At 34.6% G+C, this 17,737-nt stretch overlaps 1 protein-coding gene across 4 annotated transcripts in view; it reads left to right on the top strand.

Annotated features, from left to right (window-relative positions):
- Positions 1 to 565: 565 nt before the first annotated feature.
- shc1 (SHC (Src homology 2 domain containing) transforming protein 1) overlaps positions 566 to 17,737 on the top strand; it is a 78,812-nt gene continuing 61,640 nt past the window's right edge. For all 4 annotated transcript variants that reach the window (XM_087286942.1, XM_087286941.1, XM_087286940.1 and 1 more), the window contains exon 1: positions 566 to 803. In XM_087286942.1, coding sequence (XP_087143068.1) covers positions 669 to 803 — 135 coding nt within the window. In that variant the 5' untranslated portion in view covers positions 566 to 668. The remainder of the gene's footprint in view (positions 804 to 17,737) is intronic.

Genomic DNA, 17,737 nt, shown 5'->3' with positions numbered 1-17,737 from the left:
TAAATGATTTTTTTAACATCATCATCACCATACTTATGTATAAAATATGAAGAAATAACAAAAAATTCTAATAAATTTTTTAAAATGAATTCAGTTAAGTTATTAATAACATATTAATAAAATAAAAATAATACAAAATAAATTACATAATGTACCCGATATTGTTTTTACTGCAAAAAAAAATATTCTTATTGAAAACAAAAACAAAAATTAAGCGTTTGACATGAGACCTAATTCTTATTTAAAATAAAAACAGTGCCAATAAACGCACTTTGTTGATATATTTATATGATATGAACAGCATGCCATACAGTAGGACAAAAGCAGTCTAAGCTAATTGTGATATGACATTATATGTACTTTCCTAGTCAATAAAGCCCTCGATCGCCCGGGAAAGTCCATGGATGAGTTCACATTCCTGTTTAGGGAAAGATTGTCGTTGTTTAACGATGAATCGTCTACGCTACAAAGCGGGTCAAGGGCGCGCGCTCAGAGCACCAGGTGCGGGCGCTCTCGTGGACGCCAAACCACATGATACAAGCAGCAGCCATTCGATCGCGGAAGTGCGACTTTTTTGGACCGTGGAAAAGGGGGGCAGGCCGGGGGAGGAAAGGAAGGCAGAACCGAAGAGAAAAGTTTCATGACATTTACTTAGACTCGACCTGCAAATGAGCCTGGCGAGACCAGCGCTTATCTCGTGTCTGGACCAACTTTGTTCTTCAGATGTGATATTTGTAGGAGTTGATCTGAAAAGCGCTTTGGAGAGCAGGACCGGAATCGAGCGGCCGAGAGGAAGCGAGCGGGTAAGTTCAGGCAAAAGTTGACCACAGTCGTGACTGTATAATCCGGGAGAGAAATGCACACTGATCGTACTGGAAACGTGCTCGACTGCGTGTGTGTGTCACTAAGAACGCGAGCTTTCGCTGGTTTCAGCCTCTCAGGCTTTGAGTCGGACTTGAAACTTTTATTGTGTTTCACTTCATTTTATAAACGCCGCCCGTTCGCTGGCCTCTTCTGACAGTCTTTTTTATTGAAAGGATTTGGTCTCTTTATTATCTATGGTGCCCACTGTAAGACCACAGAATTCAAAAATCATTATTTGCTGATTTGAAAAAGTTTTGTCATGAACAAAATGAAAACAAGTCCTTAGAGGACTCGAACTCGATATTAGAGTTTTGATGAGTTTTCTGAGTGCTCTGCTTTAGTGTGCAGAATTCTGTGGTTTTAATACGCCTTTATAACACAAAACCAACTTGGACTATTACAATGAAAGCTAAACATCTAATAAGTACTTTTTATATACACACTATTATATATTCACCATATTCAACTCTATTCTTATATATAATCTATTTATATAAACGTTTATAAAATGTATGCACAAAATATTATTAATATAGCTACAAAACAACAACAATATGAGGGGTTAAGTACTTAATCTTTGTTTTTATGTGTCTTACCATCCTAAGTGGCAATTACCATGGAAGCTAATTGTATTATTTGTAATCCAGTTATGAATGTTGAGAATTATAATGATATTTATTATATTAATATATTAAAGTGAATAATTACTTAATCTTTGTTCTAATGTGTAATATGTTAAAGAAAGTTGTATGATTATTCGGGTTTGTAATTACAAAAAGAAATCAAATATTATTATCTATTTTAATACTACTATTTGACTAATCAGTGGTCTCCTGCAATGAAAACGTAGGATGTATTGTAATTTTTTAATAATGATGAATTAATAATATTACAACAACAGTGATAATACTATAATAATAATGTCATTTATTTAACCAACCACTGTGTTAATACACTTTTTTCATTGGTGCAGTGGCTCAGAATTTGTTTGTAGGCCAAATATTAAACATAAAAATTTTGTCTTTCATTTAAAACATAAATGGCGTAACATTGTTAAATGAAGTTGATTCCAAAATAAACCATTAACTAATGTATTATAAACATGTTAGTAATGATGAATTATTAAAATCACAACAATGATAGTATACTTACCATTCAAAATAATAATATATTTATGTAATCAACCACTGTGTTCATATGTTGTTTTATTGTTCCATTGCCTCAGAAAATGTCTGTAGGCCAGATATGAAACTATATTTAAAATTTTTTTCATTCACTGTCATTTTAAAACACATAAATAGCTTAATATTGTTAATTGAACGTGATTCCAAAATAAACCAATAAATAATGTATTATAAATATTTTAGTAATGATGAATTATTAAAATCACAACAACAACAATGATAGTATTTGCAAGTCGTGATATCAATATTGCTATTTATGTAACTAACAAGAGTTCATTGAACACGAGTATTAAAAGAATATATTATAAAGAATGTTTTATAAATATTTCAATAATGATGAATTATTAATATAGCATCACTACAATAATAATAGTATTTGTCAGTCATAATAATAATATTGCTATTTATAAAACCAACCATTGTTTTAATACTATTGTTTCATTGTTGCATTGTTTTAATTCCAAAATAACCCAATAATTAATGTATTATAAATATGTTAGTAATGATTAATTATTAATATAACTGCAACAACAATAATAGTATACTTACCATTCATTATAATAATACTGCTGTTTATGTAACCAACCACTGTGTTAATATCCTTGTTTTATTTTTCCAGTGGCTCAGAATATGTCTGTAGGCCAAATATTAAATTTTAAAAAACTTTTTGTTCATTTAAAAACACACAATAAACCATTAAAGCATATATTATAAATACTTTAGTTATGATGAATTATTAATATTACGACAACAACAACAATAATAATAGTATTTATCAATCATAATAATAATAATATTGCTATTTATGTAAACAACCACCATTTTAATACCCTTGTTTTTTGTTGCAGTGGCTCAGAATATGTCTGTTGGCCAAATATTAAACGTACAAAACTTGTCTTTCATTAAAACCAAATAAATGGCTTAATATTAGATTAAATAAAGGTGATTCCAAAATTAACCATTAAATAAATATAAATATCTTGATGTCTGTCAGATGTCAGTCTACCTCTGTTATGTTGTGTTTGTACAGTAAACCTAATGTAAATAATCTGTTGTTGTGAAAAGCAGTTGTCCTCAACATTAGAGCCATTTATCATGGACTGATCTCGCCAGCTGCGAATCCTACACCAGCATGAGCTCTTATCAGCCTCGCGAGCAGCTGTCGCATACAGTTGGAGCAACTCAAATAATGATTCACTCCAACACGGGGGACGCTCCTATATTCCTATCAGATACAGACGTATGACTGTGTGTTTTGACCAAAACCTGTAAATGTGACCGTCTTGATTGTGTATAGTCATTAATGGAACAATGCCTGTGATGTCAATCTAAGGAAACTGAGTCAGTAGTTATGCTGCTGATGGAATTGTATTTGAGGTTAAATTTGACTTGAATGTAGCCAGGCCAACTAGTCGCTTTTCAGCATATTTTGTATCATGTCCTTTGCCCAAATAAATAGCTGAGATATTGAGCTATTGTATATATAATGAGAACAAAAAATAGTTATAATGAGAACTAATTCAGCATCTACACCAACACGTGATTTTTTTTTGGGTTTATTTTAAGTGCGTGCTGCAGTTTTTTCATCTGTCAACTTAAATGTTTACTCTTCTTAAAGGTGGATTCTGATTGGCTGTCAGTGGAAAATGTGATTTACAGTATATTGCTTTTCTGTGAAACTAGAGTTGTAGTGAGGGTTATAATATTGTGTAATTTAGTTTTTCTCTGATTTATAAATTGCTTAAAACAATTTCACTAGATGCATTTAATAGCTCAATTTGTACAGAATTAATTATTAGGGTGACTTTATAGGGAAGTGCATCGTCATAAAGTGTAATAAGCAAATTACAAGTATAGACAAATACAGTAGATCAAATATGTAACTGAAGTAAACAATGTTTTTCTGCGTATACACATGTTAGGTACTCTAACCTGAATGCATTAAACACACAGTTTCAATCAGGCATTAAAAGCACAGATAAATGCTACACTTTGACTCTGTTTTGGTTAAACTTTACTATTAATCCAGAAACACATGCATTTTTAATTATGGTGTTTGGTTTACTAAATCCCTATTTGACATACTATATCTTATAATGTGATCACTAAGTATTAGTGGTGTAATGGATCACAATTCTCATGGTTCAGATTACATTAAAGTTTTTTAGCCGCAGATCGGACCAATTTTCGGATCAGCCATGAAGGGGAGGACACAAATGTCATTTGCTTTCCATTTATTACAAACAGTACTGGAAGAAACTTTTGGTTTCAACAAACAAACAAACTTAGAACCTGTAATTTTATTCAAAATAAAAGGAAGAAATAATCAGCTGAATAAAAATAAATTGAAAAATATTCAGTCCTGTGAAAAATTCACTGTTAGTCCTACTGTTGCTGATAACGCTAAATGTAGAAATCTAACATTATAAATTGTACATCACATATTTATTTTTTGTCTCATTTTCAAAAAATGATTCAGTTATTTTGTCATAAAACTTCATGTTTCATTGCTAGTCGGATCTTTTTTAAAGAATTATTCAGTGGCATATTTTTGATGGCTTGTTGTCACCACCTATTGGTTAAATAATGTAATCGCTGCCTACAACCTTTATTTTTTTAGTGTCAAGGTAAATGCCAATGACAGTGATTTTAATCTTAAACATAACCATCAGTGGTTTTATCTAAACTTCAAACGGCCGATGGCCGACAAACTTCACGATGCTGAGCGGTCATTGCGATCCATCGCCCCGCCCCACATTTAGATTGATACATAACTTATTATTTGCATTTCATCTTAATAGCAATAACGTTTTTTTTTTCATGAGCTCTGTTAAATGTTACATATAGCTGCCGCTTGCACGGCTGACAGCATCGTGAGGATTAAATAAAGGATTATACAGCACCTCTCACGCTTAAAATGTGTAGATTTAGAGGCAAAAGCTGTTACCTGCAAACCCTATTCCACAGACTTTACAGTGAATGGCTTTAGTTATTGTCATAGTGGACTTGAAAAAAAAAAGTCTTTTATCCACTCTTGGAAAAGTGTAAATGGTGGATTAACATTTAGCACATGATCACTAATAAGATGTGACATTATTAGTAACTTTAGGTAAATCAGTCAGTGTTGTTTTCATTCTCTTATCTTCAGTGCTTCACATTTTTGCGGTTGTAGCTCCTTAATTCAATGTGACTAATAACCACATGAGTGTGGATTTATTTAATTCAATTCATGTTTGTTTATATAGCACTTTTACAATGTATATTGTGTCAAAACAGCTAAACATAGAAGTTCTAGTAAATTAAAACTGTGTCAGTCCAGTTTTCAGAGTTAAAGTTCAGTTTAGTTCAGTTCATTGTGGTTTAGGTTTCACTGCTGAAAGTTCAAAGACTAAAAAGCAAATTCATCAAAGCGCAGCTACACAAGTCCCAAGCAAGCTAGTGGCGACAGTGTCAACAACAGTGACAGGGAACAAAACTTCACCAATTGTCGAAAGTGAAGGGGAAAAAAATAAACTCGAGAGAAACCAGGCTCAGTTCGTCACGACCATTTCTCCTCTGGCCAAACCTCTTGTGCAGAGCTGCAGTCTAGGCGCCGGAAGCTTTCTCACAGAAAGATTTATTTTAAACACTCAACTGATATACAGAGTGAGTTTGAAGTAAAAACATTGTTAAATATGGCATTTACACATGCTTTCAGATGTAGCAGCAACATGAAGCCATAGTTCACTGAGAACAGAGGTAATTATTTAATAATTGGCTGATTAAATAGTCTATGATTATGAACACAAAAGTTTTTTTTAGCTTGTCTGTAATTTATGACTCTGTAGTAAACCCTACTGCACCTGAAAGCATGTGCTGGAGATTTCCTGCTAATTACAGTATCATCCTTAGAGACAAAGTTTGCACACAATTGCCTTGGATTAATTGTGCTGCCCTATGTTTTTAAAACTGTATTTCTATTATTATAAAGTGTCCCCCCTCACTTCAAAAAAGGTAAAGCCAAAACATTTCAATTGCCCCCTGCTGTCTGGCTGCAGTAGAATTCATAAACTACACTCTCTTAAGGTAAATGAATGTGACATAACCCTATTGAATTCTACTACTTTTTTTCCCCTCGAAAGATGGTCCATCATTTTAAGTAGATGTTAAAAGCGTTTGTTTTTGTAATAACTTAGCTTTAAGTTTGATGTTTTAAACTGGATGGGGGTCAGAAAGATGTGTTTGAGATTGAACTCTATGGGAACTCTATGGGACTCAAACTTCAAATAACATTACTGGCGCAAGATGGCAGGAGCCTTACCTAAGGTATTTTGGCTTCACTTTTCAGCAGTGTAAAAAGTGGAGACATGTCGTCCATATTTGTTTATAGACTATGATCACTTGTTTCCTTCATTGACAAACTGGCATAGTTAAAGTTTAGATCATTTTCTAACTTGTAATTTATAGACTTGGTAGTAAAAAGGTCAGTTTTATTTTATTTATTAAAAAAAATCAGAAGTACAAACTGATTGCATTTTCCCCCTCCCATTAGATCAATTTATTTGAAGCAGGATTGACAATAGTGCAGTCAGTGACAAAGCTAAACAGGATTTATGATGAACTGACAGGCTTGCTTTATCACTCGTTCTCTCTTTTTTGAGTAGATATGTTATCAGGGTGCCTGCAGATGACACTTACTGCTGGAGGAAGCACTAGATAGCTCACTTTTCAACTTGATTAGAAGCAGGACGAACAGACGGACAGTGGAAATTATTACTGCTAAATTAAGTCTTTTAGTCAGCCCGATATCACAGTTACACACACCTGCTCAATTTCAGATGGAAAACCCAGTGCTTAAATCAGACACTTTCTGAAGTGTATTGATCCGTCTCGGAGTCAGTCTGTCATAATAGACTCGTAGACTGTTTTTCTGCCTGTGTAAAACTTTTTTTAGATCAAGACGGAGATGTTAGAAATTGCTTTTGAAATGTATAATTACATATCGAGTGATGTTTGCCTATTTGGTTGCATTAATGAAATGCGACTGGGCTAGATTCAAAGCTGTTTTATGTAAGAATGTATTCTCGAACAATTCTGTCTGCTTGTCTTTTCTAACTAAGGCCCAGTGCGTGTTTGGTTTTTGCTGATGTTATTGATGTTTTCCACTGTCTGGCTTCCTCTAATTTATGTCAAGTACACAACTTTGAGCTACTATCCCAAACTTCCCATCTAGTCTCTGAGGAGCCCTCAACAGGATATCATGTTCCTATGCTATCAGAAGAAGTAGTTTATATTTTTGAAAGCCCAGATGACGCATGTGTTGGCTTGACCTGCATGATTCTGGATAAATGAAGTAGGGCTGGGTGATATGGGCAAAATATCATATAGCAGTAAACGATATCTGTCCGGAATTTTCCCATAATTGGTTAATTGACAGTTAAAGCCTTTATTAAAACATTATTAAACATTTTTTGAGCAAAATGTAATTTAAACACCGGGATTTCCCTCTCTGTTTACAAATAAACAGCTGCACAAAAAATAGCAGCAGCACAAAATCTTTGATAAATAAATACAGTACAGGGTTTTTTCCTGCTTAACACTATACTCAGTTCTACTGTGCTGTTTTGCAAATAAAAAAGTAAACAGAGCCATAGAATACAGAACTACATTGTCAGAGCAAAAAAGCAACATTAGTAACACAACAAAAAATATTGTAGGATAGAAAAGAACTACATTGAATGTAAATATAAAACAGTATTTTATGCCACAAAGTGTTTTTTTTATAAGTAATGCTGTATACTACAGTTGTGTGATTTACTAACAACAATTACATCAGCTGTATATGTTTTTTTAGTTACACATTCACATGTATTGTGCACAATTATTAAACAGTGCACACATCGAAGATTTCTGAAAAGAAGTCTTTCACTCCATGTATAAAATCCTACACTTTTTCTTTTGTTTTGACTAAACTTGTTTTACTAAATATTAAATAAGGAGATGAAAACAAACAGACTATAGATATGAGAAGTAACGAAATAGTTTTAGAGTACTGTGATGAAATGCTGGTTAAGCATATAATGGCTCGTTTCCACTGACTGGTACAGTACGGTACGGTTCGGGTCGATACGGGTCACCTTTATCAGGCTTGTGTTTCCACTACCAAGGGTACTCTTTTGGTGGGCGTGGTGTATGACAAAGTTTCAGTCGACGTCATTTTCGCTCGAGAAAATGTCTACAATAAAGCTGCACAGGTCGTTCACATATCATATGAAAAGCACTTCTCAAAAAAATAGATGCTTTACACAAATAAATACTTGTGTATAAATGTTTATTACTAACTTTTCTATAACTTTTCTATAAACAGGAGTTGATTATAACTGCAGATCAATGACAGTGCGAAATAGCCTACTGTAACATCTATAATTATAATAAATAAATAAATAAATGAACAAATACAGACCCTTACAGTCTCCGATATGTTACCAACTACAGAAGAACTACAAAAAAAAGACATTTCGTCGTTAATTAGGTTCAAAACAACACAAAGTATAGCCTACAGTCAGAGCAAACCTCTCATCTGTGTCTGTAATCTTCAGCAGCACATGAAGCCTCTGTTAGAGAGTCATTCTATCATTCCCAGTTCATATTAGTCCAAAAGGTGATAATAGAGATTAAAACAAGGCAGTTTGTTCACATTTGCTGAAGAAATAACGTGCTTCTTGGCTTCGCCCTTTTTCCCGCGCTCCACTCTCGCGTTTGTCCTTTTCTTTTTTAAACGTGTCACTCGCGTTTGTCAGCTTCTCACAGGATCGGTTTCCAAAGCTTGTCAATAATCAAGTGCATGTTATCATTATCAGATCAAGAAGTTTGCTATTTCAGATAGAGACGCGCGGCGAGCGCAAGAAAGAAAGCGAAACCACTCAAGCTTCAGACTGACTCGTTAAAAACTACACGGCACAGGGTAAATCTGCTCTTCTCCATGGCTTTGTGGCTGTTTATCATGACGACGACAGGGTTTGTTTGCAGGATCGACCATGGCTGCATATGTATTTATAATTCCGCTGTAATCTCTCGCTGTGTATTTCAAACATGGCGGGTCCTTTGTTTACATTCTGGCTTGTTGAGTCTACGAATGACGTATCTCTGTAAACCAATAGCGTTCAGCTGCGCGTGTAGCTCCCCCTTTTAGGACCCTTTCTGCAGTTAAAAGTGGTACAGTACGGTTTGGTTCGGTATGCCTTTTGACAGTGGAAACGGCCATAAAAGCGTACCAAACCAAACCGTACCGTATCGTACCGTACCACTCAGTGGAAACGAGCCATTAATGTAAACAGTCATTATGACAAAGCAGGACGTAGAGCTAAATGTGTTATAATGTAAATGTAAAGAAGAGACCGTTGTGTAATAAATACTGAACTTATCAGGGAATATGAGGTGGTTTCACTTTCGAAATGCGGTATCAATTCCTCCCATTTTGACGTTTTTTAAACACATTCAGGTGCTGCTTGTCAACTTGACAAGGCTTCTACGTTCGTTCTTGATGTCAATTGCGGAAGAAATTATCGATAAAAGGTTTCTGATAAACCACTGTGACAGCTTTAGGCACGTTTTTTCTGTATGTTCCTCCATGAGCATTAGTGATGGGTCGTTTTTGAACGATTTGTTCTTTTTGAACAAATCTTTTATTTGACTCAAGGAGTGAATCGTTCATTTGCGGATGCGTACATTTGTGCAAGCAGAGCTCATGTGTGAGAGCTCAGAATGCGCATGTGTGGCCTCAAACCATATCGATATGAACGATATTGGATAATACCACATCGTATTGGGGAATCATATCGATATATTCTAGAATTCGATATATCGGCCAGCCCTAAAATGAAGAATGACTATTTTCAATAAAAATGGAGACCATTAATCTCACTGTAATTCTTGATAGACAAACAAAATCCTGACAAATGTTGCAGTATGTTTGTTTATTTATTTATTTATTTATTTATTTATTTATTTATTTATTTATTTATTTATTTTTTATGAATTTAAAAAGTGAAATCACCTGTAAAGCCTTGACTTGCTTCATTACTGGATGAATCAGTGTGTTTTGGGTAGAGCTTAGGGCTGAGCAATATGGCAAAATTGCAATCTCGTTATTATTTTCTATATTGAATAATAACGATATGTATAAATTTTGATATAAGTTCAATCTCAGATGGAAAACCTAGTGCTCAAATCAGACAGTTTCAGAGGCGTATTTATCTGTCGCAAAGTTAGTCTGTCATAATAGACCTGTAGATTGTCTGTTTTGTCTGCCTGTGTAAAACTCTTTCACACAGAGGGAGATGGAGATGTTAGAAATTGCTTCTAAAATGTATAATTTCTAGGTATGTGACAAGATATTGTATGACGAGATCTTGCGAGATTAAACTGTGACGAGGTTAAAAGTTGTCTTGTGAGTTGTGATGTTATGATAGAGCATGAGGGCCAGTTTAGCACTGAAGATTGGAGGCAGGATTTGATTTGAACTGCAAATCAAGTGCTTTGCACACGCCTGGGAACCTAGGCTGGGCTCGAGAGTTGCGCGTCTCATGCGCTATTTTTTTTTTTTTACTGGCTGCAGTGTCCAACAGAGGCTACAACTGCAGCCACACACATCAACCATGTTCATATCCATGCATTAGAATAACACTTAAAGATATGCTTAAAGTCATCGTCATAAACACAAATTAAATTAAGACACATGGAGTATTCCTATTTCAGTCGCAATATTAAAGAACTAAGTGCAGAGTAAACACTGTAATCAAAATATTACCATCAGGTAGGTCTTTTAGCCGCATTTTGGGACAGGTTAAGACATACACACACGACTGTTTGACATTTCTGCACCTATTGAGTCAGAAAAAGACCACAGAAACATCTTTAAGCGTGCTTTCACACACACAAACAAACACAGTGAACCTCTAGAGACTCAAGACACATGCCTTTATCATCGCCGAACACACGTTTAAATTTCGGCATGCAGTATTAAATTGATTTCTAAACAACTTAGCTCAGAGTTTGTGATTGGGGCATGAATGAAATCTTGCTGAATGAAAGTGAAACTGCTAAAAACTAAAAATAAAATACCAAAAAGTACAAACTCAATTTGTGGAAAGGAGTTCGATTACTTGTGTATTAGGGTGGGGAGAAGCCAGTCAGTAGGATTTATAGCAAAATATTTAGCAGTGTTTGCATGTATTTTTCTGCGTAAATTCATTAAATTATTATTAAATTATTTCATCATTGAAGATTTCTTAAAAATAGTGTAAAAATTTTGTCTCGTCTTGTTCATGTGAACCCAATCTGGTGTCTCGTCTTGTCTGTTCTCATCCCTAATAATTACATATGGAATGATGTTTGCCCATTCGGTTGAAAATTCCATGCAAATGTCAACCTAGCCATGAAAAAAAAAAAGATTTTCACCAAAAAATGGAAACTGTTTCTGCGGTTTTTTTGTAAGCAAGTATTTTACAGTGCTTTAAAAATACTCAAAAATCTCTCAGTTAATGTTGTTAAACTATTATATTTAATTTAATAAAATCACACAAGTGTCACATCTATAACAAAGCTTTTTCCCCATATTTACAAAAAAAGGTTAAAAGAAATCAATGTTTTTTGTTTTATAATGAGCCAACTCTTATACTTTTGATTAGTATTGTTTTGTTTTGTTTGTTTTTTTGGGCAAGGTGGGGGGTTAATTTACAGAATTTCTACAAAGGATGTTGTATACTGTAAACTCACTAACTTTTTTTCGTCGAATCCATAACACATGTTTATTTTTCTCACTTAAAATATTACAAATGTTTACAGATTGATTTTTTTTTTAAATCTCATAATAGTTGTTTTGGAAAATATAAACAGATTTTTCAATATAACGTTAACATATACTTTTTCTGTCAATTTATGCTTTAAGCTTTTACTGCAAATTTCCCATCAATTTTCAATGAATATCAGGATATGTTCACAAACAGTATGTGATTATTGCTAATATACAACAGTTCAACAAACAAGAATGCAGTAAGTACTCAGAATAAATCTATTAAATGATCAATTCATTAAGAGAGTCACTTGCTTTTTTCTAAAGACATTAGTCACTTTTAATGAATCATCTAAATGACTAATTCAGTGATTCAAACAAGGGACCTGGGCGTTTTAGTGTCATTTATTTATTCATGACAGGACTAAACCAGCCCCAGCGCAAAAACAGACTAGACAAAATATTGTTTAATTGTGGCTTTTAAACAAAGTTTCCCCAAAAACAAATTTTGGCAATATTGTAAACTTCGTTACATCAGTTACTTTTCTTCACCTACTTGAATAAAAGTGTTATGAATTCATCTTGTTGGAGCTTCAAGTTACTTTCAGAAGCTGATGAACTCTATTTTATTGTTACAGCTACATTGTTTGTATTCTAACTTTAAATGCATAATAGAATTTTCTAATAATGATAGTGATTTGAGAGCACTAATTTGTACAGATGGTGGCACCAACACCGGGTTAGTAGCGTTGCACATCTAATATTAATAATATTAAAAGATTTTAGGTCTTAGAAATGGATATTACTTGTGATCCAGATGTATTTTTTATGTTTTTTTTTTTTGTGGCCCAGATTATTTTCACTAACAAAAACTCTATCATCTCTAAAATATGTAACCAGCTCATCTTTTGTTTATCGTCAAACACAAGTATAAATACCATAGCAACAAAGTTACATTTTCTATTGTTATGAAAACAAAACGAAACAAAAAAACCAAGGGCATCATTTAGTCCAAATAAAAGTGCACAATATGACTTCCAACAAACATTCATTCATCCTTTTTTCTTTGGCTTAGTCTTTATTTTAGAGGTCGCCACAGTGGAATGAACTGCCAACTATTTCACCATATATTTTATGCAGTGGATGCTCTTTCAGCCACAACCCAAAACTAGGAAACACCCATACACACTCATTCATCATTCAATATCGATAATTATTGAATAATTTTTAACAATACATTTAGGAGGAATATTAGGATTATTTTATTTAACCACTTTATTTTAATTGACCAACATTACTAAGGCAAATAGTTACAATAATCAAAAACAAAAATATTTAAACAATTTATTATAAAGTAAGCATTCGTGTTAAAAAGACTCTTAAACTTGATAGACAAAATGTTACAAAGTATTTGCAATGGTAAAACGTAAATACTGAACAATCAAAGCAAACTTTAAGGTGTGAATAATAATGCTACAGTACACCTCACAGTTTGTCAACAACAAATTATGATAATCAAATCTGAGTTTTCAAGTAAAGGAGCCAGCCATCATTATATACATTATATATACATACTGCAACATCACAAATTTAAAAGTTGAATGACTATATTACCCCCTATGCTAAAAAAATCTTTCACATGGGGCTATATAGGCTGCACAAGAAAAGAAACCAAAAGCCTCTCTGGCGACATCCTTTTTTAATTAACAATCTCCTCACTGCTGCTATACGCCACTCATTTTTGCAAGTGTTGTTATTCTGACCCGAAGTGACTAGCACATGTGCATGGATTCCTTGATCATTCACAATGGACTTTGCGCTCACACTCTCCTGGCGTCTCTCTTAACTAGGTGACCATCAATCAACGGATAAACCATTGCTGCAGCTCTGATCCAATTTTTGGAGAAAAGTAAAATCCGCTGCAGTGTTTGGGTGCGTTGTGTTTTTCTGAGGTAATTAGTCTGCGGTTATTCCTGAAATGTGTATATTTCATACAAAGTGTGAAACAGATTGGTTTGTTCTACTTACATGAATCGCGGTGCTCACGCAACATTCAGAAAAGCTCAGGGGCTTCATGTACAACAATTGCGTTGAAATCATACTAAAACATTGCGTATGCACATGTAAATTCAGATGTATGAAACACTGCGTATGCGCCAAAAGCCTCTCTGGCGACATCCTTTTTTAATTAACAATCTCCTCACTGCTGCTATACGCCACTCATTTTTGCAAGTGTTGTTATTCTGACCCGAAGTGACTAGCACATGTGCATGGATTCCTTGATCATTCACAATGGACTTTGCGCTCACACTCTCCTGGCGTCTCTCTTAACTAGGTGACCATCAATCAACGGATAAACCATTGCTGCAGCTCTGATCCAATTTTTGGAGAAAAGTAAAATCCGCTGCAGTGTTTGGGTGCGTTGTGTTTTTCTGAGGTAATTAGTCTGCGGTTATTCCTGAAATGTGTATATTTCATACAAAGTGTGAAACAGATTGGTTTGTTCTACTTACATGAATCGCGGTGCTCACGCAACATTCAGAAAAGCTCAGGGGCTTCATGTACAACAATTGCGTTGAAATCATACTAAAACATTGCGTATGCACATGTAAATTCAGATGTATGAAACACTGCGTATGCGGAATCCCACCCATATTCTTTTTGTTCATCCGACTTAACGTGAAACTTAGCGCACATGCACGAGTGCAAAACCCCTCCCTGCCTCCTCCCCCTAATAAATATGGTAATGACTCTACTTGGCAAAACCAAATAAAAAAGTAATGGCAAAAGCTAGCAAGAAGAGAAACTTTGAACAGAATGTGAATTGGGGGTGCTTCTATTGGAGGTAGACTGGAGGAAAACTGTGTTATTTGCAAGTTTGTCCTCTAGAATTAATAACAAAAGAAAAAAATACAGAGTGGGAGAGTTTAGCTGACGTGGTTCACGCAGTGCGATCTGAACATCACACTGTGAACCAATTAAAAAAGAGATGGTCAGTTGTAAAGGTGCAGGTTAGGAGGAGAATAGCAGCGGTGGACCGTCAAACTGTGGACCGAACAGGCGGGAAACAGAGGATGCTGAACTAACACCCTTTGAGGAGAGAGTTGCCTCAATGGTGGGTGGCACACAATTTTAGAGTTGATTTGAATATTTTATCTCAAATAGTGTCAGAGTTTAATTGACTTTTACAATTTTTACATTAAAATATATTTGAAAAATATTATAAAATAAATAAAGTGCTAATTCCAAAAACAGTCTTGTGCAATAAGCAGGATGTTTTTCTGAATATTTTGGTCCTGGTTTTATAGTATAATTTCATATGGTTGAATTGTTTAATTCATTCGTATGGTAATTTTTTTCATCGAGAAATTAAGCCATGTACAACATTAAGGACTCATTTAGGCCTATCGGATCTATTTTTGGCTCAAACTGTAACAGGAGCAAAGAATTTAATTGGTTTGAAATCGGATGTCTAATGAATGTCAAACATCAAACTAACTTTACCGTGGTTCAACAGCATGGTATGGAAATCTTATATACCTGCTCGATATGCGGATGATCCCGTCTTATACAGCTGGCATTGCACGGCTCAAAGATACGTATTTGACATAGTTGCCTCTGGGATTCGCCAATGCAAATAAAACAAACACACAAGAAATACACGTATACCACATGAAGATATCGTGGACCAACACACATTCTCACGTTAATTTCATCGTTAGTAAATCTAAATGTGAGCGTGAAATCTGGTGTACGCAAAGTTTTCGTTGATACATGAGGCCCCAGATGGTTTTCAACTAGGTGTGGCTGAAAAATGTACGTGGGCGGTTCACATGCGCACTGAATGCACAACATGTGCGCATGTGCGCTTCCAAGGCATGCGCTCAGCAGCCACATTTTAATAAAACTATAGCGCTTTATATCAAAACTACATACCGAATATATATATAAAATAGCTATTTTGCTATAATATTATTTTTTTTTTATACATATATTGACAATGGTGATGTCAATAAATATTGGTTCTGATTTTATCGCCCAGCCCTACTTATTAGTTTGACAAATTGGAAGTGACACTAGCTAGAGGTGTGTTGAAATTGATTGAATTGATGTATTGAACATATTTTCACCACAGCTCTAATGCTGGTTTCACACATAAAAGCTACAATTAGGCATTCATGCTAGTAGAATACACACAAAGTCAATGCAAACGTGTGAATATAAGCAAATTTACACTAGGAGGTTTACTCAAATTACGCAAAATATGTGACTTGTTTTCCATGTATGTATCAATTTGCTCAATCGCACAAGTTCAAGTAATAAAAAATTAAATTCAAAGAAATTGAGCGTAAAATTTGTGTTAGGTGGAAAACATCCTGTGAGTAAACTAGAGCAAGTGATGCAGTGTAAACCCAGCATAACACAGCGCAACCTCTACCATTAAACAGGTCACAAAATGTCAACATTTTGTCATAGTCGGTAGCCCATATATGACAATCTAATTGTTCTTGTCAAGGTTTGTTGAACATTTACAGATAGTTGACATTTAGGAATAGGATTATATCTGTGTTTAGTTTGCAATCACAATCTTTACCTATAGAGCTTAAACATATGCAGTTGTGCTGAGATCTAATTTTTTTACCCTGGGCAGGATGTCAGATGGGGTTTTTCAATGGGTTTTCAATTCAGCTGCTGCATATCTAAAGCGTATTCACTTATCATTCATACTCTCTCTCTCTCTCTCTCTCTCTCTCTCTCTCTCTCTCTCTCTCTCTCTCTCTCTCTCTCTCTCTCTCTCTCTCTCTCTCTCTCTCTCTCTCTCTCTCTCTCTCTCTCTCTCTCTCTCTCTCTCTCTCTCTCTCTCTCTCTCTCTCTCTCTCTCTCTCTCTCTCTGTGAAGTCGGTGGTTTTGTCCCAGCCTGCTCTCCATCTTCTATTATAAGGCTGTGATCCTGAAGGTTTCTTGAACAACATACACTTGCGCAGATGTTTTGAGAGAACTTTGGACAGCTTTGGAACATCTACAGCAGCTTTGACCTTTAGGTGGTCAAGTTGTGAGTCAACAGGATGTTGATTTGGTTTGCAACAAAGCGATCGTGTAGTTAAGCTATGTGTGGAGGAACATAACCTGAAGCCACATGGACAAAATACAGCGATAATAGAAACACGTGGTGTGAGGTTGTTACACACAGACCTGTGACGCAGGCATTGTCTTTTGTTTCTCTCTCTCTCCCTCTCTTTCTAACCACTTGTCTTATACATAAAGTGGGGAGGAGGCATTTCCTGTTCAATTCTGACCATGTTCACTGTTCTCTTTAATATGTTTCCAAGCTAAAATTCTTACTTTAAAATGAATTCCAAAGCTAATGTGCAGAGTTCTATGCAATTATAAAACAGCAACTAAAACCGTAAAACTAAAATATTTTTTCTGCTAATTTAAATAAACTACATTTAAAAAAATTATTATTATTATTATTATTATTATTACAATTATTATTACCCAATATTTTCATATTTTACCCAAATAAGGGCTGAAATAACTCATTTTTTATACCTGTTAAAATGCATTTGCATAACATTGTTTTCATCCAGTATGTTGGATTCTTTATTCAAATGTTTTACAATTTGCATACAAATGTGACTAGAGTCCCAGATACTGGCACAGTATAAATATAGACAGACACAGTCTTTGTTTATAACTGAGTTATCTGGATATTTATGATCCACATGCAGGTAGTAAAATAGACCAAAGGCCTTTTCTTTAGTCTCTCTGTCTGTCTGCCTCTCTTCATGTCTGGCACCCTGTCTTCCTGTCTCCAGACCATCTCCTTTCCTCACGTCAACACCCTGTCTCTCATTTGACATGTTTTGTGGAAGATATTTTCAGGCTTTTGCTAAATTTCTCAAACTGTGACATT

The sequence above is a fragment of the Danio rerio genome, chromosome 16 (assembly GCF_052040795.2).
Source record: "Danio rerio strain M-AB ecotype USA chromosome 16, GRCz13ab, whole genome shotgun sequence".
Taxonomy (NCBI): Eukaryota; Metazoa; Chordata; class Actinopteri; order Cypriniformes; family Danionidae; genus Danio; species Danio rerio.
Note: the sequence above shows the minus strand (reverse complement) of the source record. Positions and strands in the feature narration are given on the sequence as shown.